The sequence below is a fragment of the Eucalyptus grandis genome, chromosome 10 (assembly GCF_016545825.1).
Source record: "Eucalyptus grandis isolate ANBG69807.140 chromosome 10, ASM1654582v1, whole genome shotgun sequence".
In the NCBI taxonomy this organism is placed as follows: domain Eukaryota; kingdom Viridiplantae; phylum Streptophyta; class Magnoliopsida; order Myrtales; family Myrtaceae; genus Eucalyptus; species Eucalyptus grandis.
Genome location: NC_052621.1, coordinates 32,060,184 through 32,077,887, shown reverse-complemented (window position 1 = coordinate 32,077,887; position 17,704 = coordinate 32,060,184). Strand labels below are relative to the sequence as shown.

The 17,704-nt window shown below is 38.5% G+C and overlaps 2 protein-coding genes and 1 pseudogene across 2 annotated transcripts; 2 read left to right on the top strand and 1 right to left on the bottom strand.

The window, feature by feature from the left end:
- Positions 1 to 954: 954 nt before the first annotated feature.
- On the bottom strand, positions 955 to 7,586 carry LOC104422856 (MLO-like protein 10). Its single transcript, XM_010035299.3, has 15 exons — positions 7,124 to 7,586; positions 6,605 to 6,662; positions 6,267 to 6,475; positions 5,508 to 5,621; positions 4,810 to 4,870; positions 4,612 to 4,700; positions 3,888 to 3,962; positions 3,723 to 3,811; positions 3,568 to 3,617; positions 3,427 to 3,467; positions 3,170 to 3,343; positions 2,633 to 2,668; positions 2,474 to 2,541; positions 2,031 to 2,091; positions 955 to 1,900 (listed from the first exon to the last, which is right to left on the bottom strand). The coding sequence occupies exons 1-15, from the start codon at positions 7,253 to 7,255 to the stop codon at positions 1,487 to 1,489; spliced, it is 1,671 nt and encodes a 556-aa protein (XP_010033601.2). The 5' UTR covers positions 7,256 to 7,586; the 3' UTR covers positions 955 to 1,486.
- A 6,178-nt stretch (positions 7,587 to 13,764) lies between these two features.
- Positions 13,765 to 15,709, top strand: LOC104422854 (annotated as a pseudogene).
- LOC120285956 (protein PIN-LIKES 7-like) lies at positions 15,701 to 17,299 on the top strand (the record flags this gene model as incomplete). The annotated part of the gene is made up of 3 exons (XM_018864200.2): positions 15,701 to 16,127; positions 16,222 to 16,321; positions 16,545 to 17,299. Coding segments are annotated over 3 exons (639 nt in total), but the record flags the coding sequence as incomplete, so codon positions are not given.
- Positions 17,300 to 17,704: the final 405 nt, after the last annotated feature.

The following is a 17,704-nucleotide window of genomic DNA, read 5'->3' as shown; positions in this document are numbered from 1 at the left end:
TTGGGAAAATTGAAAGTTTAAGACTAAAAGCGTGTTTGGTAATGTTTTTGTTTCGAGGAACAATTTTGAACAAAAATAGTTTTTTTTTTTTTTGTTTCTATTCCCGGAACAATTTTTCAATATAAGAACAAGCTCGGTAACTACAAAAAATTTATACTTCGGGAATAGAAATGTGTTTGATAAACTTTTATAATTTTTTTGTTTCTTTTAGATTTTCAATACTTTTTATTATATTTTTCTTTTTTTTTCCTTCTTTCTTTTTTCTTTTTCTTTTTTTTTTTCCTTCTTTCTCTTTGTGGCCGGTCGCCTGCCACGGTGGCGGTCGGCGACCGGCTGGGCAAGCTCGGCATCTCCGGGGCGAGGCAATGCTCTGGCAAGGTCGCCGGCCCTCGTCTGGCCGATCGCCGAGATATTCCTTCAGACCAATTTCCGTTGGAAATTGCCAACGTGAGTTCCGATCATTGCTTATTGTCCCATATGGCAAGCTAATATGAATTACTTTTAGATTGTCGCATCAACATTTTTCGATAGCAATTGATAAGAAGAATTGCATTGGAATTTTGCATAAAAGGATAGGACTACATTGGGAAAATTGAAAGTTTAAAACTAAGTGAACATTCATAGAATAAGTCTAAAACTTTTTTTCTTTTTTGTCGGAACAATCGGACCAGGATTAAAGTGATAACTTTCCTCATAAATCTGTCACCAGATGAATTAACTCGTAAAAAAGGGAATACAACCAAGCCCTATAACCTGCATAAATTATTTGTCACTAGATCTAAACCATCTCCTAGGGCCATATGATTAGGACGAAAAGTAGCTCCAAACGTTCTCTCTCTCGACGCTATAGGATCATATGTTAAACAACTTCGAAAATTTCGTAACGCATATGACCTCAGAAAGAGGGGAGATGATTATATTCATATGAAAAGTTCATCAGACAAGTAGAAGCTCTTCGATCATAGAACTTCTCATTCAGGATAATAATGAAACAAATGCTGCTCGTTAAGTTTTCGATTCTCGGCGCTTCACTGGACGCATAGTATGTGTCATTCTGTTCGAGCTGGAGCGGCCGAAGCTCCGAATCGAATGCGGTTGAGCTCATGACTTGATCTATAAGTAAAGATCCGTCCCAAAATGTCTTCATAGTGCCGACTGCTGAACAAGAACACCCCAGAGATAGAACTACTTGGGCTATTACTAGCTTTGGGAAATTCTGAAAACTGACACTGGACAAAAATATGGTAACTGCACAAAGTAACCAGTTCCAACAAATATATCACTACTACCACATAGATTATGGGTGCTACATGAAATTATAAACATTGTGCAGAAGACCCCTAATGAAAATCTGGGTTGTCGAGCTCACACTAGAACAGAGCTGGTTACCTCCTCCATTCCGAGCCATTCTCAACACCCTGCTGGACAACTACATTGCCTAGGCAACTGTCGCCATCAACCCAGATCGTAAGCCTAGCCAGCTCGTTCACGGTTCTTTCGTCGGGGCAGTCTTAACGAATGAAAATTCATCGGTATCACTGGCTCTATCCCCATGATCAGAGTCGTTCACTTGTATTACCTGTTCCTCAGTATCAACATTCGCGATTAAATTCTTTGTGGCGGATGTCGGTGACAATGCATCCCCATCGTACTCAGATAGATTGTTGTCGCTGCTGTCGTACGAGCGAACCGAGTGCCCAGTCGTCTTAAAGCGGCGCAGCCTCTGGCTTGGAGATCGCACGGTCGACGGGCTTGGGCTCGGGCTCCGGCTCCGACCAAATATCCGAGTAGGGGATTTGCCACCCTGTGTGCCTTGCTTCTTTTTCACAGCCATGTGCCACTTCTTGAGAGCCTTGGATGTCTGCTCGTCGAAGATCGTTTTCTTCATGCCTGAGCCCATCTGTGTTCATGTGCCAATTTTATTGCATTCAACATCAGATTCCACACTAGATTCTCAATGTTTGTACTAAATATACAGATCAAAATGACAAAGGCATTCTGATGATGAATCTTTTGTCAACGAAATATACCTGAGTTACGAGGGAGTACAAGGGAAGAGTAATGTAGCTGCAGAGAAATAGGACGCCTATCCTGCACATTTCGATTAAAAATGAGATCAATCAATCCAAGGTAAACCAAATGTTTTCCTTGAGATTATATAAAGCTTCAGGACTTAATTGTAAACTCATCTGCTAGGCACTTCCAGTAACAGCTTAATTTGACCTATGCCAGCTATCAATAAAGGATTAACCGAATTTGGGAGACCGTTATATGACCAAATGTTAATACAAGAAGAAAAGCAATTTTGCGACTAATTTTATGAGACAATCTTCCATTTGATTCACAGAATCTAATGCCCTTCATAAGAGATGATGATTTGAAGACTTGCAATATTCAATGTGTTGTTAACATAAAACAATGTCCAAGCTGTAGCGATATCACAAAGAGAAGAAACATTGGATCAACGGCTTACCCCAGAGCAACCTTCACGATTGCAAGCTTTACATTGTCGTGGAAGCAAGTATCCCAGCCGAATGAGTACTACAGAGGAAGAGAGACTTTTATTAGAATTGAGATGACCAAAGATGATTTTTTGAGTGTACAAGGAAGCTTGTAAAGATCAGGTCATTACCCAAATCCACAGAAAATATGTGATTTGAAATGCATTCTGCACCAAAATCAAGAGTTTAGTGAAAAATTATAAGCAAATCAAGCAAATGTATAATTATATCTGCATGCTTATCCTTAGAGTAGCGCCTATAGAAAAAAGCTGCAGATTATTTGTTTCCCTAAAGAACTAGAAGCCCTCTCTCTCTAAATAGAGATTAAAAAAAAAAAAAAATGCATTTCATTTACTAGGAAAAAAAGTTTTTCAAAAAGCCCCCACCCTCCTATTCGACTGGGCTATTATACAAGCAGCTTCATTCCTGGACTCTTGCTCAGTCAAGTTTCCTTGTTCCTTAGTGTAGTCTCGGTCCATAGTTTCAGACTCTTAACAAATGATATTATGCTGCCTCACCATGCTTCTTCCAAAAGAAAACTTTAAGCAACCAAGAGTTTTCATTAAATTGCTTTTGGAAAAAGAGTTTAGAGAGAACATTGCGTTGGATCTATTAGTTTTGTCATTCCAAATATAATCTGACAAGTGAAAAGAGGTAAGCATAAATACCTGAAACAAAGCAAAATGGATAAAATGAAGAACTAGATGAGGCCGACCAAACCAGAAGTATCTATCCGAGCCTTGTACTAGAGGAATCCCTTGAACAACCGCATGCCTTTCAGTGATTTCCATAGCCATCTTTGTCAAAACTGCTTGGAGCTCTGTTCCGATGGCTAATATTATCTGCAGTTATTTATATGGTCGTGAGATGTAGTCTCCAAGCTGACTCAGATAGTATAAACCACAAAGAAGATCTTATCTCTTACAATTAGTGGGATCAATGAAGCCCAAAACAGTGCATGCCATCCTGAAATTCATATGAGAATAAATTTGGTCATATCACTCTCGAATTTAGAAAAAAGATGAAGAATATACTAAAAACCTTTCACTGAATAAGAAGGACTCACCATTAACATTGAGAAGCAAAAATATTACAAAGGAAGCCCACAGCACAGGACTGGCAAGAAAAGGAAGAGCTAATGTAAGAATATGGCTTCTTCTTCAAAACTTCTATTAGTGTGGATTTCCACAAACAGAATTACAAAGCCAGGCAGGTCATTACCTTACTCCAACCACGAACTTGAAGTCATCCTCTAGTGATCGTTTGATGTATTTCTGGAAATTAAATTTACTCCCTGGAGCTATATGGACCTGTTCATGCATAGCATGGTCAAGAGTACTTATTTTAAAAGTCACAAGGAATGTCCATTTAAGGCCAAAGACTCACAGCGATGAACCCATTTCGCAATGTCAAGTAGTCTGTCTTATGAACCGACCTGAAAAACTGTCGAAAGAAGCATCCCTGCAACAGAAGATGTTGGAGAAATTTCAGGTTCCACCACACACAAAATGTATGAAATCTGGAACACAGAGATTTCAAAAAAAAAAAATTGGTCTCCTTGCCTGCTGCAAGGGTTGAAGCTTTTTCAGCAGCCTTGAGTTCTTTATTAATTCTCCCATTTCTTTTTTGGCCAGAATTTAGTTCTCTTTTTACATGGCTCGGGGAATGCTTTGTTTATCCTTCGATATTTAGTCTTTGGCCCAACTTTGGAATGTGGTAGTCCACCCAAAAGTTGGGCCAAAAGCTAACTATACAGGCACCATTCTTAAAAGCATGTCGCTTGGGTGGTAAATGGTTCATGCATATGACTAGTAAAGGTGGCCAGTGTTTAATATCAACCTCTATTTAGTCGTCCCATTCATATTATGAGCTGCACCGTAGACATGCTGACCTGCTGGACATATCTCCCTATTTGACCTCTTATATCATTGTAACAGCGAAAATGAAACCAAACACACAAGTTGCTCAGATCATACTAAATTTACTATGTTCCTCTGAGCACCTTGAGTGGTTAAATTGAAGGTGGTTTGAAATGCAAAACCACTGTATATCATGTCTTTGCATCTTCGCTTTGAGAAATTATGTATGTGGAGCAAGATGCGTTACTCACAACATAGAAGAAGAAAGGTATCCTTGTCCAAAAGCTGGAATGAACTCTAACAAATGACGTTTCGTGAGTGAGTCTGAATCTGGAAGGATCTGCATCATGGAAACATATTATATTAGTTCTAATAGCAGCTCATTGCTACTCAAGGAGTAACTAGTTGTGTTGAATTGTTCTCATTGTCATAAATAGTGATTACCGTACCAGTGGAGAACTCATAGTCGTGAGATGAGGTTTCTTGTTCCCATTGCTTCCAGCCACGAATCTATCCAATGTTTCAGCGACATTTGGCAATTATTATTAGCATACAAAGTGATTGCTCAAAAATCGAGAGCACAACGCCGGGTGGTTTAACTTGACAGCATCAAAATTACAATGAAGAGAATACTAGTGGCGCTTTTCAAAAATAAGGCTACAGGGTCAAGTTACTAAGTGAATTAAGTGCCTAGAGAAAAAACCACTGGTTCGAAAAAGTTAGGTCATTCAATTCATTGATGTCAAGCAATGATTTCGTGTTCCTACCACTGCAAACAATCTAGTTCAGCTTATTTTATTCTCCAAACCTTCTTCACAATTATCTTTTCTCCTAGAAGACAATGCATGGAAGAACAGGATAATTCCAAGGACATATAAATTATATTTTTCTCCTCACATGCCACTGCATTAGCAATATCCACATTGCACCGATGTTGCTTGAATATTGTATCGGGGGTTGAAGCCATCTGAGCAATTGCCGTCTAATGGTCCCAATTCAAATTTTGATATAAATGACCATGCGAACCATAGAAGTCAAGAACTTCTGATCATGTGAATCATAGCAGTCTAGGAGCTTTTTTGTTTGCATCATGACATATTAGTCAACCAGATTACTTGAGTCACCATGACAGAGGGGGCATCCATACCTTTAGCCTTCCAAGCATCATGGTAACAGCACTGTACAACACATGAAAGAAGGCTAGGAAGAATATGAGGATGTGTAACTGATGCAATCCATTGACAGATATCAACGGGGTTCCCTGTCGAGCAGAATTAGACAGATCATTAAGCTTAAGGAATCATTACTGAGACTTCTCAAGACTACTGAACTTCCTTAACCTAAAAATTGACGAAAAGAATGAAGTGCCTAATTTTGAATAGATTAGGACAAGGCATTATGGCAGTGGAGATGGTAAAGCAATAGCAATATAAATTTGTTTGCTTCACATTTGTTTGGAGAAAAAGGACTTGGAGAACTTCATACCAAATAGAAATCAACAGATATTCGAGCACAAAGTGACAATCTTTATCACTTAAGTTACAAAACCCTGTCCTGAGCTTCCTTTGGGAAGAAAAAGATATCATTTAAATGCAGATTTTTATCAACATAATAATCTTCACAAGGTTGAATCATGAAATTCAAGGAATTACGAATATAGCTTTCCTTTCGTAGACAATCAGTTATAAATGAATGAAATAGAAGATGTTTCATAGGGATTCTCAAGAAAACAAGGAGTGTTAGCTGTCGACCCCCGGACATGCCCCTCACTCCTCCTGCATCCAGATTCGCCATGGCACTGGCTGTGTACCATTTCGTGAATAAAGAAGATGAATACTGAAATCAAGCAACTCAAGATCTACCCTTTTCCCTCAAAAATAGCTAAAACAGCAATGCATGCACTTACCGATGAGCAATTAGTAGCATAGCTACCAGCCGCCAAAGATCTCCTTTCATTCCATAAAAGTCTCCGCCGTCTCTCTTCAGTCGTAGTTGATGTCGAACTTTTCGTGCATGGCAGCATCGTTTCAGCTACGCTTGTTGGGATACATATTTTGGCAATGTAGCTCTGCCCAAACGTCAGAAGCAACGAAATGAAGCCTAGAATCATCAGCTCTGCAGTAACAACACCAACGTTAAACCAAAAACGTAGGAATCACCGATACTCACAAGATACCTTATTAGAAGAAGCATCATCAGACTCACATTTAATTTACTAATCAACTATGAAAATCTCATTCTTACCATTTTTTATTTTCTCCAGAGCCTCGTACAAAGCGTTTTTATGCCTTTGAGTAAGCCACTGAAATTCCAAAAACAAACGAATTACACATAAAGTGATTAGAGAGGGTATCCTTCAGCCGAACATAGCAACAACATCTTAGCAATCGTTGGAACTTCAGAATTAGCGCAAGCTGTCGAAGTGTCAGCTTCAGCAAAGAAACAAGCAGCTCGAGATCGTGAACAGGCCACCGCAACAGAACTAAAAATTTTACTCAAACTTCACTTTCACAATCTTGAAGAACTACTTCTTTTTCCCGAGCATGTCTGCTGGGTTCATTCAAGCCCAAGAAAATCAGAAATCTTGCTCCAAGAAACGCATGCATCAAGAGAAACCCATGTAGGAAAAACAGCTAGAAGAACAAAAAATAAAAAAATAAAAACCTTCAAGAAACGTACCCACCAACAGAATTAAATTCACCCCACATACACAAAAGACAAAAAAAGTAAAGGAAGCATTGAAGCACAGATGAAGCCGTATACCGTTCCAACTTTATGAAGGAGTTTCTCTAACGCAATGGAAATCATGATGATAATAGCACAAACGCCAGCAACGGCCCACGTCGGAGTCTGATCGAGCTCCCTGCTCTGCGAACCGCTGCTGTCCGTCGCCATTCTTTCTTCCCTGTATCTCTCAAAGCCAGAAAAGCCCACAGAGAAAGAGAGACAGAGAGAGAAGTCCTCTGAAGGTTTCTATGGAGAAGGAAAAACTCTTTATGGGTATTAAAGGTCAAGTAGGAATGGTTCCAAATAAAAACACGCGCATTTAATCCTTATTTATATGCATTCACTAGTGAAAAGAAAAAATGGGGAGCTCTCAGCTCTGTACCGAAGACGCGCTGTATATTGGCCAGTAGGTGGGAATGAATGGGAGGAAGGTGGAAGCAGGGGCGGGTGCGAAACTTCAGTAAAGGGAGGGACATTAGAAAAGGAAAAAAGAAAGGCTTTCCAGGTTTGGCTATATGCCACTGAATTCCTGACAAACAATGCGAAAGTGAGGATGATGATGGTCTACCTCGGCTCGCTTGGTCGTGTTCTCGACGCGGCGGGGCCTTCGGATTCTCTCTCTCTCTCTCGACATCGACCTACGGATTCTTTGAGATCCGCTGGTTTTTGTCTAAGACCGTGTTTTAGGTACCTCGCTTGTCGGCTCGTTTTATGCTACGGATAGAGGCAGCTCAAGAAAGGTAAAAAGCCAAAAAAAAAAAAAAAAAAAAAAAAATCAAACTTATATTAACGTGAGACACAATGAAATCAAAAATCTCAATTTTTTTTCTATAACACTGAATGTGTCACATCCATATATATTTGAGATTTTTTATACCACAAGAAGAAGTCTAAAGTAAATATGTCATATTGTATAAATTTAGAGTAAATGTATCGTATATATGTACATTCGAGATTTTTAATGTCACAAAAAAGTATAAGACAAATGTGTCATGTTAAATAAAGTTTGAAATTTGTATAGCTTTTTTTCATCAAGAAAAGCACGAGTCTACGGCCGGCTGCCGGCTGTATGAGGTCTTGGGTCATCAAAAAAAAAAAAGGCACGAGTCTATAACATTGTTTATCAAATAAATTCATGTGCCGTCTATTGCAAAATGTAAAAAAATTCGAAAACGTGGCGAGAGATCGGGAGATCCGATCTGGGATTTCGAGCATTTATCAAATTTGCGGACGTTGCGTTATCATGTGTCATTATTAAATTGTTCGCTCGCGTTGAATGAAAGGATACACTAGTGGTAATTTTTTTTATAATTTTCTCTTTCTGCTTCTCCTTCTTCGATTTTTGAATAGTTTCGGAGCATCGCACTGATAAGTCAACTCGTGATCTTCCTGCTGGGGTCGGATGGATGGGGGGCGTTTCCACCGTCCACACGACCGACCGTCAATTAAGGAATCCATTAAGGAATCCGCCTGGCGCTATTGTCCGTCGGGCGTTGCGCCGACGCGCGTTCCGTCTCGGTTGCGGTCAGAACTCACGGAAAGAATCTCCAGGATTGCGGAAAACTTTGCAGATTTTTGTTTATAATAATATTAATGGAATCAATCTCGGCGCCAAACATGAGATGCGCGTCAGTTTTTTTTGTCTCGTGCAAAAGCCCAAATTGATGCTCTTGATCTAAATCTATTTCTGTCAACATTTGGTCTAATACACCATCTAAGATGTGTAAGTGTGAATGACACAACGTGAACATGAGACAAAATGCTGACCGAGAAAATATTGAGTCAGAGGTGCTGATTTGATATTTTACGTAAGACGAAATATGTCTTGGGTATTAATTTGGGGTGTTGAATGGCATTAATCATTTTCATAGAGTTTGTTTTGAATCTTGCTATTTATACTCGTGCATATTGTCCTGACATATCAAGTCAACATCCATCATTAAAGATGATGAGTTTTTCTTTTTTGTTTGGTGTATGTACTAGCATGCGTTTTCTAATCAAGTCCATGTACTTTAAATTTATCTAATCAAGTCATATTAAATTTACAAATTTCTAATCAAAGTCTACCTTATAGCATATCATACCAAATTAGGGTGACATGGAATTCAACCATACCAAAGTATGGCGTGGATAAAATATACAAACACGCACACATATGAATGTGCGTGAAAAGATTTAGTGAATATATATAAAGTTAAAGTATAATGTTGATAAATTTTAGTCCATATGGATGCTTAGGTAGACATCAACATTTTGAAAAAATTTGTCCACGGTCACACTGAAAATATGATCTCACTCGACGATCATGTCAATTAGATTTGGCCCATTTGGGTGTCAAATGAGCTTGATTATTTGTAAAGGTGGAATAACTTAATCACATAAATTGAAAGTATGAGAATCGGATTGAAAATAGTGTTAAAGTACGAGGAAGAAATGTAAGATTGTTTCTAAATTGATAAAAGGGATGGATTGTCAACTTGTCAATATTTCAATCACTAAGGGTTCGCCCCAGTGACCACCCTTCCAACTTAAAAGAGGGGGTGGAGGTTCAAATCCCTACCTTCTCAGGGGGGATTGGGGTGGGGACAGTTTCATTTTAAGAGTGGGTTTTGACTCTCACACCCTGTAAGGAGGCATGATACAAGTTTAAGAGTGAGTGTTAGAATATGATTAGAGTAGGATCGACAAAAAAAAAAAAAAAAAAAACTTATCAATCTTTTCATTTGGATACTTAGGAATTGTTTGTAAAAAATTGGTTGCCAACTTTCTGACGTTTGGATGAAGTAAAGCATATTATATGAACCAAAAATGGCAAACTTAGATCAGAAGAAATAACTTCCCTTTTTGACAAGAAGAAAATCATTCTCGCTAAATTATCAAATAAATAAAAATTAATCATTTCCTACTAAAAAAAATCATCAATTATATTTTCCTCAATCAGTAAATTTTCGATAAAACAAACACATCAATGATTTTACCTCAAATAATAGCTAATTTGGCTTTATTTTATATTATTTTATTTTTTAGTACTCGGCTTTATAATTTCCTGTTACGATTAGGTACTCCCAACGTTGAGGGAGTCGGACAGATAGAATTTGTCGTTGTTCGGATTTCCCTTTTTTTTGGTCGAATATCTTTCCGTAATTAGAGGAGCGGGTGGGTTATGACTAAACTCTCTCTCTCTCTCTCTCTCTCTCTCTCTCTCTCTCTCGCTTTTCTAATTGCTTCAGATGTGGAAACTGTGTTATTTTATTTATAATTTATTTTATTTTAGCCACATTTTTGGTGAGAATATAAGTCACGGGTGTACTTATATATGACTTAAAAAAAATTAAGATTGTATAATCTTATGCTTCTGAATCAATGTCCCCGGATTTCAACTAATGTACACACATGGTCAGTCATTAATCATTATCTCATTTTTCATCATCAATCCCTTTACTTGTCCCTTTTATAAGGCTAAACTGTTCTTTTTTCACTTCAGTTTCGTTTTTCAAGTCCATCCTTAAAGATTGGAAAAATTATCCATCATAAACTTGTTAAACGGATGTCAAATTCGATTTTAAATTTTCAGTTCTAATAATTCAATCATAAATTTTTGCATGAAATTTCAAAATAATCATTTTTGATCAATGTTGAAGTGAATGGCCAATCGTTTTACATGGCACACACAACATTAGCGGTTTTTAGAGAAAATTGGTCAAAAGAATTATATTAAAATTAGCACAAAGGTTTAAAAATAGTATATGACCGAATTGGCATCCATAAAATAAGTTTAAAAGTGACCAAATAATTTCCTCTTAGAAATATACTTAAAGTCAAATTTAAGAAACAAGTAGATTTTTATACCTTAGAAAAACTCGTAATCACTTCGATCTCATTATCATATATCAGATATTTTGGTGCTAATTCTTTTTCGTGAGTAATTATTAATCTCAATTTAATGAGAACTTCAAATGACATTATATATACCAATTATAAATGTTAATTTAGCCAACGTTGCTCACTATTTAAGAAATGTCAATTATTGAAGAATAAATATATATAGAAAGTGACATTCATTTATTTATGTAGTCATTCCGGTAATTTTTTTTGTCTTGTAATGGAGCGTGAGTATATTTTATGATTTAAAAAAGGTGAAATGAGACGCGTCCGTTAAAGAAAAATAATAAATTAAAGGGGTTTGGGAGAGCTGAAAGTGCCCTTTTTTTTAATCTTTAAATACAATAATTAGCCAATGATGTGGGCGTTAAGGTGGGAAATATATAAGTAATGGTCATCATGCTGAACGTAACGATGGGGCCGTATTTGATTCTTATTTTTTTGGTGTCCACATAGACTTTCCGGCGTGTTACCGCATGAACTTGTCCGGAGACGAGGTTTCTTCACTGTCCACTTTCTCCTTTTGATGTAAAGCCGACATGAGTCTTCTTAATCTATATTTTCAGAGGTCTAAATTAGTCCCGGTACGCCTTCCTCTGTTGTTCACTCGACATGGTGCGCGATTACATTCATGCTTGACTCAAACGACAAGCGAGTTTGCTTCTATATTTTTCTTTATGATCTTAGATTCAAGTTTTTTTAGGAGCATTTCACAAGTAAAATCCCAAGAGCATTAGGTTGACGTGAGAAGAGCTCGTCTTCAAGATTGCCTGGGTTAGGTGGACCAATTGAGGCACACGAAATCCAGTTTAAATGTCGTCTGATCGCTGCTAAAATCGTCGCACTCTATCTCTGATGCTCATTTTTTAAAGAGATCAAAGCTCGACGCATTTTGATTCACCGAACACATTGCTGATTGACCGCAAAAAGGGTACACGATATCTACGAAAATAGGTTCTTTTTCCACGTTACTATTTATCTACTGACTCGAGAAAATGAAACGATTTCATACTTTTGTATGAACACGAAGAAGCACGCGTTGACAATATCTGCCTTTTCATCCATTCATATTGCCAGTGTGCGCCCAGCTAAGGGGTTAGGGGAGAGTCCACATCAAGGCTGGAGTTAGAAATTAGAATCGAGTTGCAAAGAGTCTAAAGTCTTCTTTCACTCTCTTTCATTTTTCTTCTTAATTTCATGTGGTCATCAAAAATTATATTTTAATAAGTCGTTGGTAACCCTTGACATGACATGAGACGGTCCGTTTCATTGTACCGCCGACACCTGAGGACAGAGCAAGATTTTCCGTGTAAACATAACATGTGGGAACATCCCTTTTTACACAGCATTTTTTCGCATGTTGTGAATTTTAAGTGTTGTTCACCTCAAAGATTTTCAAACTTACTGACTCAAAAGACGGTGATTTTTTTATTGTATTAAAAGGTAAGAAATCATTAGCTGTTTTTCCGCGTAACATGTCAATTTAAAAAGTGGTGCTTTAGAAGTCCAACGCATTATATTTCTTCCTTCGTCGGAAAAAGGGCTGGAAAAAGAAGATGGTAATTTTGAATAAGTGCCGCATTCTTACAAATTACAAAACACAGTTCAAATGAAAAAAAAAAGGGTAAAAAAGGTAATAAAAAGCAAAGAATTCTTTACTTACATATCTCTTCTCCCCATAGATGGTTTAATTTTTATTTTTTTGGTTGAATTATAGATTTATAACGAGATTTGATTGGAGAGGTCTGCAAATTTTACCCAACGAAATCACCACAGAGTCCTTTTTTTTGTTTTTGGACTTTTGGGAGGGAAATAATTGAACCGCGTGGGGTCCACCAGGCGAAATGCTGAGCCAGCGGACAGGGACCATATCGATTATAAGTGGAAAAATGATGACCTAGAGAACGTGGTGGGACCCGCCACGTCCACGTCGAATTGGCCAGACCAGAAGGACGAGAGCAATCAGGATCAAAATTGCATTATTCCATGAAACGACATAACACGGTACTTCTTTCTCCTTTCTTCTTTTACGATAAAGGCGAAATCACTTTCGTGTTACTGCGTAATCCGTGACTAACCACTCCATCAAGATTTTTATTTTATTTTTATATTTAAAATATTGGACGGATACATCCAGTAAAGACTTGACGGCCCATTGGGCCCTATCCATGAGCCGGACAATTCGTCTCCGACTTACTGGCATTCGAGTATGTCTCGTCCTTAGACCCAATACGAAGATTTCTGCGTGAAATTGGGTCCAATAAGGAATATTTAAAGATTCCTGTCTATTGAACGACAGAAGGTCGAGGCAAATTCGCGGACGATGAACACATCGGGAATGGTGATCCTAGCCTCTGCAACTTCGGCTTGGACTATGACATTAACTAACCTCATATGATACTCGAAACATGTCCTGACCGTCCGCTTATTGCCTACGCACCCATCAGCAGCAATCTCACGAATTTCTAGATAATATACCATGTACAAGTGGCGACCACTTATTGATGAAAAAAGCTGTAGAAGGATGATATGTCAGTCAACAATTTTTCGCACGACAAAATCAACCCAGATTATCATTTTAGTAGTAGAGTGATTGCATTGGTACTCAGACACAATTGCATCTTCGTTTACTGTGAATGAAGTACATCTATCCGAAGCCAAAAAGTGGGAGGGAATGTTGACTCTTGGGTCTTGATCGTTTGGCCGGACTCTAAGCACAGACAAAGGAAGTGATGATCGATCCATTTTATACCTATCTAAGCTTGTTCGGCCTCACATTATCTCTTGAAGCATCTTGTTGCCAAGTAAAACTCTTGGACCATTTGCTCAGTTTCAAACCAATTAAGCCTTTCTGCTCATGGACAAGGATCAATGGTGGTTCACTTGTACATGAAAGGCCAGGCCAAACAATTACCAGAAGCAAGAACCTGAGGGCTCAACACTAGTGTCAAGTATCAGCAAGTTTGAGGAGGGAGGGGGGGGAGAAGAGATGGGTTTCAGGTCATTGTTTGGAGTGGCTTCGATGCTGGTTCTGCAAGTTCTCATCATTTGTGTGATGGGAGCTTTCATGGCGACTGGTCGCTGCAATCTTCTCCCTGCAGATACAAGGAAGGTCCTGAACAAGGTAAAAAGCTGAAAAAACCCAGTGTAAACTAACATAGATGCTATTTGGTTTAGCAGTTGGAAGAGTTAAGCGGTAGCTCGTGTTCTGGGATGTTTCATTGTCAGGTAATTTTTCTGCTGAATGCAGATAGTGTTCATCGCCTTCACGCCCGTCGCCAATTTTCACCAGCCTGACCAAGACAGTTACTCTTCAGGATATAATCTCATGGTAAGCCAATTTTTGCATTTTCTCTTTACTAGCAAATTATGTCCTCATTCCATTCCTATGAAAGTAGAAGGTGCATATTGGATTTTGTTTTGTCATGCTCTGTTGAGCCATTTGTGGAGCCTATAAAGTTCTTGATCTGTTTGGTCTTTTTAACTGTTCTGAACTGTTCGAATTTTGTTGCCAGGTGGTTTATGCCCATTGACGTTGGAATTTCCTTCTTCGCTGGAGGGGTTCTTGGATTACTACTCGTAAAAGTCTTGAAACCGTTGACTCACCTAGAGGGTCTGATCATCGCCACTTGTTCAACAGGTATTCCTGTCTCAAGAAATATGATGACCCGGTTCCTCCGCATCGTCGTTTCAGATGAATTGAAAAGACAAATTGGGTTGTTATCGTTTAGTTAGTCAATTGCCATTAGGAAACTTGGGAAATCTACCCCTCATTATAGTCCTGGCAGTCCGTGATAAGGGCAGTAGCCCGTTTGGCAACTGGAGTGCTTGCCGCTCTGCCGGACTCTCATAGGCATCTTTCCCGATGGCGGTATGTTCCCTTCCTTGTATGTTTAAATCATTTATCAAATGAAAATTGGCTTCTAGTAAAAGCATACCAGGGATGGGTAGTAAATCTGTTTGCCGTTTTCAACATGATCAATGATCAATGTGTTGGCTGGGTCCACCTTCACGTGGGGCCCAGCTAGCATTAAAAAAAGAGAGAGAAGTTGAAAAGAAAGTGGTGCCTTCACGCGTTTGTGCATGTGTCCAAAGTGAGAAGAGAGAAAGAGAAAAGAAAATGGGTGTTGCTTTGTGCAAACTAAAAGGGAGAGAAAAAAGAAAAAGTAGAAAAAGAGAGAGACCTACCAGGGAAAAGTGCACAAAGGAGAAGAGATGACCGAATCTTTGTGACCCAGATTCAAAGGCCAAACGCTGATGGAATTAGTTTAAATTTGAGTATGTTGTTCGTGAGACCAAGTGCTATAAGTTGATGGTTTTCGTTTGTCGAGAACCGCCTCCGAATTTTCCAATTACGGTCAGAGTTTTTTTTCTACGAATTTATTTATCTACCTATGTGGTAATAAAATGAGATTGTAATATTAATGTTATGCCTCTAGTATATGACTAGAGAAAAATACTTTGTGTATCTTACTATTTTTGGTGATTAGTAAATGTTTTGGGCGGTCCGTGATTTTTTCCATATCGGGTTTTCCACGTTGAGTCATTGGTGTCGTTATTTGCTTTACCTACTTATCATATTGTGAGGTTATATATTGCTGGTGTGTTGCTGGGGGTTAAGAGAATTTCAGTTGATTTAGTTTTAGGAGAGAAATTGATTCTAGATTGTGTTTGGATCGTGAATTATTCCTCAAATTCTTGTTTCTGGTTTTAGCTGCATTGAGTCTATAATGCTCCGGTGTGCGGCTATTGGACCCAAGTGTACTTTCTTCTCTGTTGTCAAAGCAGCTTGGTGGTTTCTACATCTGGACTTACACATGCCAACTGATCCAAACATCATCCTCGAAGTATAAAGAGCTTCAAGCAGCCAAGGACGCCTCAAAGGCACCTAACATCCACCAAAATGCCGGTCGAGAATCGCATCTTCTCAAGGAAAGAGATGGAGAACAACGAACTGTTGTTAGTGTGCAATGGACAAAGGCTAGTGAAGGTGGAGAAACACAAGCTGTAAGGCTCATTCTTTTCTTGTCCAATCGACTTGTGGTGCAAGAAAAGTTACATTGTCGTTACTCTATTGTCATGACAATACATCATTCTGAAGTAAAGTTAGAGAACCTCTTCACTAGAGGAGCTAATTTCGCCTCCTACACTTGCTGCAGTGAGTTTCATCCAAATTCTCCAGCATTATGCTTGCGAAGCATGAGGTTTTCTTTCTAGAGGACATGAAGTGACTATTTTCTCTCTGCGAACAGATAGTTGGATTCATTGTTGGGGCAATCACATTCTTAAGAACCTCATAATCGGTGAGGATGCACCCCTTCATGTGATACAGGACACTATTCAACTACTAGGGTAAGAACAACCTTCTGAGTTGAGACTTCTGCAAGCCTTAGTTTTATTTCAGTGATTTTGGCAATAAAGTGATATTCTGTGAAGCAGGGATATACTATTCCTTGTATCACACTTATCTTAGGAGGCAACCTCACTCAAGGAAAGACTTTCTTGACCAACGCCCCCCATTTTCTATCAAACAGACATTTTTGAAGTTCCTTGATCGATTGTTTTGCGTGCACAGGTTTACGCTCTTCGAGAATCAGACCATGGGCTATCGCTGGGGTGATTTGTGTTCATTATGTGATACTTCCGGTGATTGGCATCGGAGTCATGAAGGCTGCCAGCAAGCTTGATTTTCTGGCATCGGACCCATGGTATCACTATGTCTTGATGGTTCAGTTCACACTCCCACACTCCCACCAGCCATGAATATTGGTAAGTATGGCTAGCTAACTTCTCCTAAGAGAAAGGAAGAGGAAAAAGATAGTCAGATAAAAAGACCATCTTTTAAGTCTACTTTATTAGTTTCATGCCGAGAGGGCATATGATGCAGTATGTGAAGCAATGCAGACTTCCTGTACCTTTGTCCAATTTTTCTGAAGTAAAAACACGTCTCGGCTAGTCACTTGCACTTCTACATATTCAATCGAGCAACATAGACAAAATCTTGATTGCAGAACGGGTATTTAGAATGAATCTTTCACGCAAAAACAACAGATGGAGAGCTCAACATTGGAAAGTAAGTATAATTCAACCAAAGTAGGTCTAGTTCACCGAGTATTTTCATGCTACTAATTCTCTCAAGAGAGCTGCTGATAGTTTTGTGAAATTTGCAGGACAGTGACCCAGCTCTTTGACGTGGGGCAAGAGGAGTGCTCAGTGCTCTTCCTCTGGACATACTTGTTTGCATTCATAGTTCTCACTATCTGGTCAACTGTATGCATGTGGATCTTGTCCTAATACTATATTTTCAGGCTAATCGAATGAGAGTCGGACTCTGCCAAATTCGCTGTGAGCATGTTATTCATATAAGAACTATAAACTTCACATACATGTATGCCAACAACAGTATAGTGAAAACAGTTGCCCTTTGATTTACCTAAAACGCCGTCAAAACAACGTAAAGCTGATGATTTTTTTATGTAATTTCTAGCATGCTACTAGTATTAACTATCTTGTACAGCCATCAAAGCAAATGGCTTATATAGGTTTTAATTTTTTTTTAGTAATTTTCCACTACACGACCATAGTTAAGTACATTAAAGTGAGGTTTCTCTCCCTTTTTCTTAGTTCAATTAATTATTCATCTTTAGCGTACTTTTAATTCTCATACGATATACAAAAAAGAATTGCACTTTTATTTATCTTATTTCTTGAGCTATCTTTTATTTTCTTGTAATA